Genomic DNA, 12,694 nt, shown 5'->3' with positions numbered 1-12,694 from the left:
TCATACATTTTCTCTGATCAGATAGCTATCCAATCATGAAGAGACAAGGTGTAAATACCCTCTAAAACACTTGTGAGAGAGTAAAATCCGATCATTCAAACCACTTCTGGAGGTGGTTTGTTATGCATTACATATGAAACTGGACAAGTGTAAATGCATCTGGTTGTGTTAAAACCACATATGTAAATTTTCCTTCCCAAAATACCATTTACAGACATCCTACCGTGCAACATCTAATTTCTGGGAGATGGCACAATACAACCACCCCCCACCACCATAATATAAAAAATTATATTAAACCAATTGTATTCATTCGCGTAAGCTGCCTAATATGGGTTTGTTCACTCAATAGAATTCCTGTGCCAAAATTGAAAGGATGTAGTTGAGTGTGACTAAAAAAAGATGAACAAATCTGAACCAAGTGGTCACAGAAGACGCATTTGAAAAGTGTGATAATACCATGTGTAACGCTAACGAGTCTTGGCTGACTACTTGTGATCGGTTTTCATCGAAAACGCATCTTAATACCAGGTGGAAACATGCTTTCTGTCTTACTCGCTCGATTTCTGCGATATTGTATATAATTTGCGGGCACCAGGGAGCCGCTATCAGTATGCGGAAGACTCCCGGACCTTCTGGAAGAGGTGGGATGTCTGCATTTACTATTTCCCGAAATGGAAAAAAATTAAACATGTGAGAGTGTGTTATACCAGCTCCTGTTAACCAGATAAGACAGTACTACAGCATCACGCGTCGCCACAGATATGGCCCGCTGCTAATGAGTAGCTGAGTATCTTTACAGCAAACCGATGTGCAAACTGCAGCAAATGAAACTGAAAGTTCGGCGTCACATCATGAAGCTTGACACACAATCACCTTCTTTAAAAGTAGTGAGGTTAAATTATCTCACCAGTTAGTATCACTTTATCATCTATTGCAGCCTTTGATCTTGAAATTAGCTGATAATAAATCAAATGCAGCTCGTATCTGTTGCTTTCCTGACGTGAACTCCACTGAATATAGCGAAGATCAGATTTATATTCGTTTTGCAGAGACACATTTATGTGGCCAAGTGTAAATGGAACAGTTTTAACAAATCGGATAGCTATTCGATCAGTAAAAATGCGTGAAGTAACTAGTTGTAAATAGGCCCATAATAGGAAGTCAAAGAGATAAGCCTCACCCCAACCAAGGCAGAGGAAACGCTTGCGTATAATGCGGTTTCTAAGACGGCCAGTCACGGCCATGTAAGACTGCCATGCCTCCGTGAGAACCCAACAGAAAGAGGACAGGAAGAAGAAGTGCAGAAATGCAGCCACAAGAGTACAAACAACCTGAGAGCAAGAAAATAGAGACAGAAAGAGAGAGTCCATCCATCAAAGATAAGGTTATGGAAAAGGAAAATAGGAAGATTATGAAACATATTTTGTTGTAGATCAAGGATTTTTATCAATTTATTTGTGTTTGTTTGGCCTTACCTTGTTCCGTGTCTGGGTTTGTCCAATAAGTATGAGTGCGTTGGAGGAGATGATGGACAGACAAAAGTTGATGAGGATGACAGAACGTTCTGAGCGGATATACCTGAAGAAAAACACACAGAAACACTGAGCCAATACTCAGTGAATGACGCCTATTGCTCACAATCATTCACTCACAATGCTTTTAATAAATAGGCACATCAATGGAACCTGAACTGCTGTATAATAGCCAGTGGTGATGACCAAGATGTCAACTGCCTCTGTACAGACTACTGAAGCACAAGATGCTTTTTGGATTACTCTCAAATCAGGCTCCAGCCTTTGGAGTTCTTGCGGCTTTAATGACATAAAGCTAACAGAGCACATAACAAAGACTAAAACACTGTGAAATTAATTTAGACTTTTTAAAAACTTTTATTTCAAATCTAATTTGTCTGACAAAAATTAAGTTTTTTAAATGTAAAACAACAGTATTTTGGATGCCTCTATATATATACACTACAACGTGTTTTTTTATGTTTTTGAAAGAAGTCTCGTATGCTCACCATGGCTGCATTCATTTGATCAAAAATCAAATAAATGCAATATTCCTGAAATATTGGAAAATATTATAACAATTTAAAATAAAACTATTTTAATATTTTAAAATGTTATTTATACCTTTGATGGCAAAGCTGAATTTTCAGCATCATTACTCCAGTCTTGTGTCACATGATCCATCAGAAATCATTCTAATATGCTGATATGATGGTCAAGCAACTTTCTTATCATCAGTGTTGAAAACATTGAAATATTGATAACAAATGTTGGGCTGATTAATATTTTTGTGGAAACCGTGATATATTTCTTTCAAGATTCAGTAATGTTCAAAATAATAGCATTTATTAGATTTTTTTTTAACCATGTAAAAGTCTATTTATTGCCACTTTTGATCAATTTAATACATTCCTTCTAAATAAAAGTATTAATTTAAACATTTTTTACTGACCCCACATTCACTTAAATTGACTATTTACTTAAAATTAATTTAGAAATAATACAAAATGTGAAATGACCATGGACAAGGCTGTTGGTAGTTTTTGGAACTGAAAGTAAACTGCCTGACCACTTAGTTAATGTGCCAATTAAGCACAATCAAGCACACTAGTCACTAATAACCACAACTGAATCATAAATAACAACCTGACTTGTTTAGGATTACATCATGTCAAATAATTGATTTGAATCTCAAACTCCAAAGCATCGCAAATCTCTTTATTCAAAAATATGCCGCTGTCCATGGTGCTGAAGCCCCTGTGGCTTCCCATTAATGTCTATGAGTTTCTTTTACTGGTGAACAGCCAAATTGTGTTTTAGCAGTGGAAGATCTTGCTTACCTCCAAACGGACACATAGATGATGATGAGGAGAAGCAGGGTGAGGGACGACACCCCGCAGCCCACGATCAGAGTCACAGATGGAAGCTGGGACTTATCCATGTTCTGTCAACACAAGAAAATAGACTCAGTTAGTGCTCACAGATGCAAACGGTGCATCAGGCTAGCCGCCTGCCGTCCTCCATGCGATTCTGTGCTGAAGAGAGCTGGGGAGAGTGGGCTGCTGTCCGTGTGGCTCCGGCTAAGGAACAAGGTGAGATGAAGGTCACTCGGCAAAGGGCTGATACTGAGATATCCAGAGGGCACAGCAGAGAGCTACAGTATAGCAACCTATGACTGCCTTTAATGCCATAAAGACCTACGGAAAAGCTAAATGCTTGATGCTGTGAATTACTCATACACAGATTGTGAACCAAAAGCTTCAAATATAACACATTTGCAGGCTTGCGCAACCATTGTCTTGGTTGCCATGGTGATGTGTTGGAGAAACAGCGGCCACTGCAGTGGTGTACGCAGCATTAACTGTACCATAGGTGTGAGTAGTGCATGCCTGCGTGTTCGTGAATATCTGCATCCCTTGCTTAAGCATTAAGCCATTATAATGCATGGCTATAACTACTTGCATTTCAACATTTTAAATACATTTATGTGGTACTGTGGAGTTAAGGATGTCCACGGGGTGTGGACTTCTCACCTTAGCTCAAAAACACACAGACTTACACTTACACCCAAAGATAATTGGTTGCGTTTATAGCCTGTCTTGTCTCCAGGTTTAATGTGCGCACAGGGCCAAGTTAATTAAATCCCTCTGATTAATCTGCACTGCAGTGTGGTCCCCACTGACAATCAAGAAAGAAATGCATCCTCTGAGACTAAGTTTGTCTTCCCCTAGCCAATCAAACACCTGACTAAGCCTAAGCTGTGGAAGACAGGCTAGTACTCAGAGCAACCTCTATCGAACCAAGGGAATTATTTAGTCCATCAGTGCAGATGGAGACCCACAGCAAGTTGGGAATAGAAACTCTAGAGTATCAAGTCCCATCACTTCTGAAATGTTTGAAGGAGGCTTGGGAAATTAAAATGATAGCACATAGACTACATCATCTGCATACAATTTGTTCAGTTTTGTAATAATTTAGGCCATTTGTAGTTAGTATCTGCTGTCATAGGTATCAGGACAATAAGAGGACATTTGCCAACACTTAAAATAGAGACTGGCCAATATTGCTTCATTGATGACCAATACAGATTATTATTATGCAAGTGTCTCATAACCAATATTCAGAACCACAATTGTTTTGTTTCAGATTGAGATGCAATAATCACTAAATGATACAATGGAAACATAATATGCATTAGGGATAAACAAACAAACAAACAAACAAACCTTACTGACAATGAATGATAAAATGTATACCTTGAATGCAACGTTAGTTCCTTTGGATAAAAGCCCCAAATGCAAAAATGTAAATAAATAAATGTAATTGTTAAGTCGGAATATACTTGAAAATGAGTGGGTGTTATATAAAAAGCTATTCTAAACAATCCATAAGTTACTTTAATACTGCAGTTAAAATACGGTCATTGGTCTAACCATTTATTGGTATTTTAAACTTGCCAAACTGTATGCAAATGAATAAAAAGAACATAAAACTCGACTTGCAAAGGCAATACTAAATCTTGTACAAGGGATGAGCAAAAAGACAACGGCCTACCTCAGAAGAATGTACTAACATGAAATACCCCAACACAGCGTGTGGTTTCTTGTTCTTGCCATCTTCACTGACCCATATTCAAGAATGATGTATTCAGAGCTTCATCCAAGTACAACTGCAGTGTAACTGTGCATTTCTACAAGCTTTAGCTCATAAATATTCAGTCTGGGCAAAACCAACTCCCATATCAAACTGCTTCTAAAGCGCAAGACAATCTGACCCATGTACACAAGAGTCTGGCTCAAAGCTGGAAACATCTGTAGAAAGACTGGCGTGTGATTAAAATAGCTGCAGTGTACTATCTCCCTTTATTGTTTTTCGTCTCTTTCCACGAACACTGCAGCTGACTGTATATTCAGACTCAGAATGTGGGAGGGAAAGAGAGGAAGAGAAGTGTTTCTCTGGCTCTTTATCATTCTGAAGCTGTAGGACGCCAGTTGCCAGCGGAGGGGCCGTTGGATGGGCCATTTTGAGGTGGCAAGTGGAGCTGCAGGAATAATTAGCAGCAGAGCAGTGGGGGTCTGGAGCGAGAAGGCTAGAGAACGAGAGAGACAGACAGGGAGTGGAGCCAAGGGGAGGAGCGGTCCTCCTTTCTGCTGGCACACGGCAATACAAATGAAATCCCCTCAATATGCTTCCCATGAGGGCACGGAAAGAGCTAACTGCGACACTCCCTTAGTCCACGTCCATCTGACCAGGTAGAGCAGGACATGGAGCCATCATAAGGCGAGAGATTAGCATACCGCTATGGCTCTCTGGTTCACCGTAAACTGAAGAGACGTGCAAATCATGCTGTCTTCACACACACATCCATGAAAGCAAATAGCAGCACATAAATGCACACAGGAGCCCTCTAAAACACAGATACAAATGTGTATAATGCAAACTGGCTTCAAGATGGGGCAATATGTCAATATGGTCAAATACATATTTTGTTGACATATTTTCAGCATTCCTGTCTGAAAATTCTGTCCTAACCATATCCCTAAACCTAACCCTACCCTACTTATAACTTATCCCTAAAATCAGAGGGAAATGATAGGCGAATTACACTGATGGAGAAGCACCTAACTTTGGTTGTAAGCCTAAACTTGATATAAACTTTAAACTTGTTGCATCAAAAATTGGTTGGGAATGTTGAACAAAAATCGTTGATCCATGAACAGGTTGTACGTTCACCATATCAATATATTCCAAAGACATTGCTTGAATGTACAACCTTTGTTTAGCAAAAAATAAAAATGTTTATTGTCAATGACCAATCAGTATGTATATTGTTGCAAATAAAAATATAGTAACTTGTTTTTCCTCTGAAACGACTCATTTTTTGCTGACATCACTTAGGCCGAGAGGGCAGTAAGATGTTAACAAATAGCCAAATTCAGCTATTCAGGCATAATTGTAGCGAATTCTGACTTCTAAAGCCCATATTTCCAATTGATTTCCAAAGCAAAGCATCACACTATACATTTTTTTACCTTAAATGTCCCCTTTCACTTGGAAAACTTCACATTAAGCAAGTAAAATGTTTTTTTTTATGGACACCATATTGCAGCTTTATGCAAAATGGCCTGTATGTAATAGTGAGATCATAATTCTGTTTTGTTATGATGTCCTTTTTTTGCTTGGTTTCCCAAATCAAAACAGTGTCACAACAGTGACTTCTGTTCTTGAAGCAGTCAATCTGAAACATCTTGGCAGGGCAAATGAGAGAAGACGTGGCCATTGTTTTGGCCAGTAGGGTGTCAAGCTTCCTCTTCCTCTTTTTTTTTTCTTTCTGGGCTCTCTGGCTCATATCTGGGCCAAGCTGCACAAAGAGAGTGTTATAGCGTGTTCTATAGCTTTAAGAACTTCCACTGCCCATGCTGTTTCCAAGGCAACTGGTGAATAAACTGCTTCAGAGGCAGTTTCCAGTCTAATAATAACTAATCACACTGAATGAAAATTCCACACAAAGACACGACCCTTCCCTGCATTAAACCATACCAAATCCCATCATTTTATAGAAATATGGCATTTTAAAGGTAGACATATTTACACAAAGACAACCCTCTAAGGCCCAAATGAACCAATGGTGTGTATTTAAGATATATACATTTTTACACTCATTAAATGACAACAAAAACACTATGAACATTTAAATGTACCAAGTAAAATGTATTTGAGGTGTCCACACAGCACAGAATAAGAATACAAATATGTGTGTTGGAGTGTTTTAAACAAAATGTATTCCATTACAAATAACAGAGATTGTCTTCTTTAACATATGTAGTTAGAGAGCTATTTTGAACCATTATATTATTAATCACATGTATTTTCTCTGTACAAAGATTTAATGTATGCAAATCCAATATGAATGGCAGCATGGTTAATGCACTGCGTTCTGGCATTAAACAAACATAGCAAAACATCATTTTGTTATAAACATATGTGCATATACTCAGAACACATGAAAGATGGAAACATGTCTTAAAATGTTTGCATTAAATCTGCTGTATGGTTCTGTCATGTCGTGAAGAGGAGGAGAGGGGGGAGTGAGAGGGAGAGGGATCTGTTGATACATAATGACAATGCCGCCTATGACCAAAAAGCGGTACATTAAAACCACAAAATATCACACAAACGCACATTTTTACATTCTTCGGCATAAAAGGAAACAAAAGAAATGGCTAGACTTACCACATCGGGATTGAGGCGTGCTAAAATGGCGAAGGTGGAGAGTCTGTCACACAAGCATTTGGTTGTGCTGGAGTCGACGGGCACGGCTCTACAGCCTCGCGCAGACCAGGAGCCCAGCAACGACGAGCTGCGGAGCGGAGACACACAAGAGCGCGGAATGAGATCAAATCCCTGCGCGATAAAACAGCTATTTTCCCTAATCCAGTGCACACAGATCCCACCGGATGAGAGCCGGAGCGCGAGAAAAGACAGTGAAAAGACAGATGAATGGACGATGTGATGCAGCGCACACCTCTGCTTTCTGCATGGCCAGGTTAGCTGATGTAAAAACAGCTACAAAATGTAAAAAATTATTAAGTGCTGAAATAAAATTAAATAAAATAACAAATACTGTTTAAATTGCACATAATGTAATAATTTACCACTGTTGAATTGTATAATTATTATTATTATTATTATTCATTATTAGGCTATGCTAAAAAAGAAGGCACATTCTTAACCCGGGGTAAACATAATCCTGGGTTATCCTTCCTGTTTCAAACTGCACACATTTTATCCAGGGTTAGGCTAATCTTGGGTAGGTTATATTTCACACGATACAGTAAATATGGGGTTAACCTTCCTATCAGCTTATTTATGAAGATTTGTATTTTTGTATTTATTTTTTTATGTCAGCATACATTCGGTGGCCGGAACGAATTTATGAGACTAAACTTAATTTTCTGTGTTCCGCTCCGTCTCGCGCACATTTGAAAGTATATTATTTTGGTCGTGAGCGAGGAAAGATGCGTTTGGCGCGTGCGCTTATCTCGTGGACTTAGTTTTCAAGCGCTCAAGTCAGTCGAACATGTGCCGTTCTACACCGTCCGCGCGGTCACAAAGACTGCGTCCGAAAACTGATAAATGCTGCCGTCGGAGGACTCATTCATTCAAGGTCGGAAGGCATCAAGGCACGTCCGAATGCAATGTTAATTTCACTTCCTGTCTCCTGAGATACCTTCATCTGATCGATTTTCGAAGGCAGCATAGATGTATCCTTCACTGCCTTCGATATCCCACAATCCTGAGCTTTCCATTCTGTGACAGCTGAGCTAGAAAAATAAAGATGGCGTCTGAAAGTTTCGGCTGGTCGGTTTGTGTGTACATTTTTTATCAACGTTTTCCACTTATGTAATTTCTAGTGATAAATTATTACTGTAGTCATTAAATATTGTCTTAGTTTTCACCAAAGCTCGCTCTATTTTGCTGTAGATCATTAAACTGTTAGGCTCCCTCAGACGTCTGTTTCGCGAGATACCTTCGTGTGCAAACGCTGCCTGCAAAGTCATTGCTTGACAGGGCAGCGAGGCAACAAGTCAGCTGCCTAAGTTTTCAGATGCAGCCGAAAATTACGTCATACGGGGACGCGGTCGGCTGAAGTATACTTTGGCATCAAAGTTCAACAGCATTTTCACTCAGACGCTAAAACACGTAAAAAAAAAAAAAAAAAAAAAAAAAAAACGCTTTTCTGGCCACTGTACAAAAAGCATGAATATTTGATGAGGGAAGCAGTTGTCTGTTGGTGAACAATTCACCATTCTAGCACCGCATCTTTTCACACTATCGTTGACACTGGAATTTGGTGTAAGTGCCTACATTTAATAATAATAATAATAATAATAATAGGCCCATTGTTGTTGTTGTTGCACTGGTTCTAGAGCTTGCTGCATTGCAAAACACCAAATACCTCCAGTCCAAACTACACAGAATCACTTTGAAATGAAAGTTCCCAAAGGACAGTTTGGGGTAGCCTTTTCACACTGTGTTTAGCCTGCAGCAAGTCGATTTTACAAGTAGAGTAAAGAACAGTCTCTTTTACCTGTCAAAACTTTGCACGTTTATAAAGTATGGAGGAAAAGTGCAATGGAGCAGAGGATTGATATTACACTGGGACATTGAGACCTTGGCCAGAGGATAACTAGCCCCCCAACTGAGCCTGGTTTCTCCCAAGGTTTTTTTCTCTCCATTCTGTCACCTGATGAAGCATGGGTTGCTTGTCACTGACGCCTCTGGCTTGCTTAGTAGGGGACACTTAATATTCAACAATATTATTGGTCTGACTGTACTGACTGAGCTGGACGATGACATCATTTTTTGCAGAATTGCTTTATAGATGAAATCAACTAATTTAATAATTGATGATCTTTACAACTGAACTGAATCAACACTGTCCTGACTTCAGCCGAACAATTGCTAAAATGTATAATTTTTCTGTTATCACAGTTTGAAACAATCTGTATGATGTTTGAAACATATTGTATAAAGCCCTATAAATAAAGGTGACTTGACTTAACTGGAGCACAACAGGAGGAAAAAATAATTACTTTATTATCTATAATTTGATAATGTTAGATTAGCATACAATGTCCCACATGTTCATATACAGAATAATAAACAAACTAATAATTTACTGGTTAAATTTTACAATAAGGTTCCATTTGTTAACATTAGTTAACATGAACTGCAATGAAAACCATGATTTTTTTAATCACATTTTTTAATGTTAATTTCAACATTTACTAATACACTGTTAAAATCAAATGTTGTATCCGTTAATAATCTTAAATGGACTAAGCTAACATGAACTAAAAATGGACAGTTGTATTTTCTATGAACTAACGTTAACAAAGATGAATAAATACTGTATCAAATGTGTAACCCATTTACTCAGTGCAGACCCGGATGAATGTTCTTTTTAAATCACTATGTGATTGACTGGAACAGGAAACTATGAATAATATTAAAATATCACATAATATTATAATATATGGAGAGATTAAGACATACGCAACAAATAAATGTTGTCAAAAAAAGCTGACATTTCATAGGACCCAAAGGAACATCAATCCACATCTTTCTATTCTTTGCAAGAAATTGTGTCAGTTTTATGCTTGCCATTAAACTTGCATCAAAGCAGATGACAGTAAAAGCATAAATATCATAAATACAACTAAAGAAACCTTTATTGCGTTGTGGGTGGTGCCCAAAGCCACTAAATAATTAGCCACCTACACAAATTTGAATCTCGTAATCTTGACGAGGAACCCTCTTGACAGCATGATTCGGCGGTGTCTGATCTAATGCTCGAATAATTATAACAAAGACCTCATATTGACATCAATGAAAGTGATATGAAAGTCATATCAAAACATACCCACTCCATGCACAACTGATCCTAATAGCAAGCCATCAATCATGTAGCATCCTCTTCATGCAGCTGCAACGGGGAGTCAATATAGTCACGCACACACACAGGCGCTTTTCCACACAGACTCAAGGCTACCGGCACCATTCCAAACCCACTGTGCGGTAGATCTCTGCAGTCTGGGATACCCACAATGCACTGGGGCTAGAGGAGCGTTGAGGGCCAAACAGTACAGAGCTGGAAGCACAGTGTGTTGCAGCCCCAGGGGAGGGCTCAGTGTTAACATTAGCACATAAACCTGAAACTCAATATATTACCACTCACTGCACAGACACTGCGTGATACGATTAAGACTTTGTGTCGACCACACAAATATAAAGATAGCGCAGCACGGCTGTGTAATTGGATCACCGGGCTTGCAGTCCAGCTGTAGTGTGCATGTTTGCGGAGAACATGCCAAGTGCAAATGCATGAGAAAAGCAAGCTTGCATCATGTAAACAATTAATTATACAACAGTATATATACATTTTTTAAATATACGAATGCACGCAAAATGCCTCAAAGTCAACGGAATATTGCAGTATTAACTATAAATTATTTATCCGTGCTAATTTAAAATTCAAGTGTCCTCGTAAACTTTAATCAAAATAGCTTCTCCCTCTTGCAGCGACATCTCTTCTCTGATGACGTGTTTACTGGCGCAAGGGCGGAACAACCTGTCTCTCACATAAGACTGCATCGATAGCAAACCACAATAAACCAAGTCCTGCCCTACATTTGTTCTTGTTTGAGAAGCTGTTTCACTCGGATATATGTCACAATAGCGAAGAGAAGACTATCCGTTTCATGCCGACTTTAAAGATGACCTATTATGCTTTTTTACATTTTCAACTTTCTTTAGTGTGTGATGTTGCTGTTTAAGGCAAGACGCCCCAGGTGAATAGGGTAAAAAAAAAAAAAAACTAATATATATCAAACCTTCACTAGTTGATTGATTACATTGATAATTGCAACAAAAAAAAATTGCATTACAAGTTTTCTGAAACGTTATGTTTAAATATGTAAACGAGCCACTATCTAATTAAATATGCACTATTTTGCATACATTTCTAGAACAAAAAACTGAACATTGAATGAAGTCAGGTTCAAAACTCTTGTTTAATATTTTTGATATTTTAGAGTCAAAGTTTGGATATCTCCATGCATCACTCCACAAATCAGAAAATACTGTCAACAGCCAAAAATAAATAAATAATAATCACTTTTTTTTTAGGAATAAAATCAGGAAAATTATATATGTTCAAACCCTGTATAGATACAATAAGAATAAAACTAAAGGTTGTGTAAGTGCTACTGAAGTGGAGATTCCTGGCTCAATGTAAGAAAAACAAATTTTGAGAAAACAGCCTTTAAAGATATATATTGTAATTGAAATCTACAGACGCAAATAGATAAACTGCTCTAAAATATACAGTTAAAAGTGTATTTTGGATGTTTTCTTTCCACTAGTCTGAAAAAAACACTTTATGAAAAGCCAAAAAGCCCAACATTTTTGCCTGTAGTGTCGCATGATAAAGGTCTACAAAGTTACAAAACACAAAGTCCACTCCAAAGTATATAAGCGAGCACTGTTTCTGAACTCCATTAAACCTTGATTGTAGTCTTGAGCTTTCTTCCAGGAACGTACATGTCACAATATTTCTAATTTAAATAATTCCTGCCCAAGGCATTCAAGCATGAAAATCTGTTCTATTAGACCCCAAAAACAAAATCAAGAATTTGTAAAAGGGCATAATATGGCTATACTTTAAATAAATGTATGAATGAGAAGGATCATGTATGAACCAGCAAGAAAAATAAAAAATAAAATCCTGGCTTGTATTGCTATGGTGTGATTGAAGTGCGAGTCAACAGAAAGCCCACACTCTTTAAAGCTGTTAAGTAAAAGACAGTCGGTGACAAGGACGCCTCCTCGCATTCCAATTTCTCTCCCAAATATGAACTCATTAATCATAGCAGCTGTCCAAGATGGATTTTAATTTTGCACCGAACACACACCAGCCCCGACTCCTCTACCTCGCTCAATGCGGGCAGATTACATTTCACTGTCCTCTTCCTGTCTCTCACCCTCTCTCTCTTTCGCTCCCTTTATCTCACTCCTTCCTCTCTGTCACCCTTCTCCTTGTCTCTCCTTTTCGTCTTCTCATTTCTCTGCACTAATGTTTTTATTTTTTTTATTCTTTTGTTACAAGTGGTGCTTGG

The 12,694-nt window shown here is 38.2% G+C and overlaps 1 protein-coding gene across 14 annotated transcripts in view; it reads right to left on the bottom strand.

Annotated features, from left to right (window-relative positions):
- adgrb1a (adhesion G protein-coupled receptor B1a) overlaps window positions 1-12,694 on the bottom strand; it is a 94,223-nt gene that overhangs the window by 18,506 nt on the left and 63,023 nt on the right. For all 14 annotated transcript variants that reach the window (XM_079894711.1, XM_079894718.1, XM_079894721.1 and 11 more), the window contains 4 exons: window positions 7,248-7,374; window positions 2,855-2,958; window positions 1,479-1,581; window positions 1,184-1,334 (listed from right to left, as the gene is read on the bottom strand). In XM_079894711.1, coding sequence (XP_079750837.1) covers window positions 1,184-1,334; window positions 1,479-1,581; window positions 2,855-2,958; window positions 7,248-7,374 — 485 coding nt within the window. The remainder of the gene's footprint in view (window positions 1-1,183; window positions 1,335-1,478; window positions 1,582-2,854; window positions 2,959-7,247; window positions 7,375-12,694) is intronic.

This window comes from Squalius cephalus, assembly GCF_949319135.1.
Source record: "Squalius cephalus genome assembly, chromosome: 15".
NCBI classification, from domain to species: domain Eukaryota; kingdom Metazoa; phylum Chordata; class Actinopteri; order Cypriniformes; family Leuciscidae; genus Squalius; species Squalius cephalus.
This window is presented reverse-complemented; position numbering and strand designations above follow the sequence as displayed.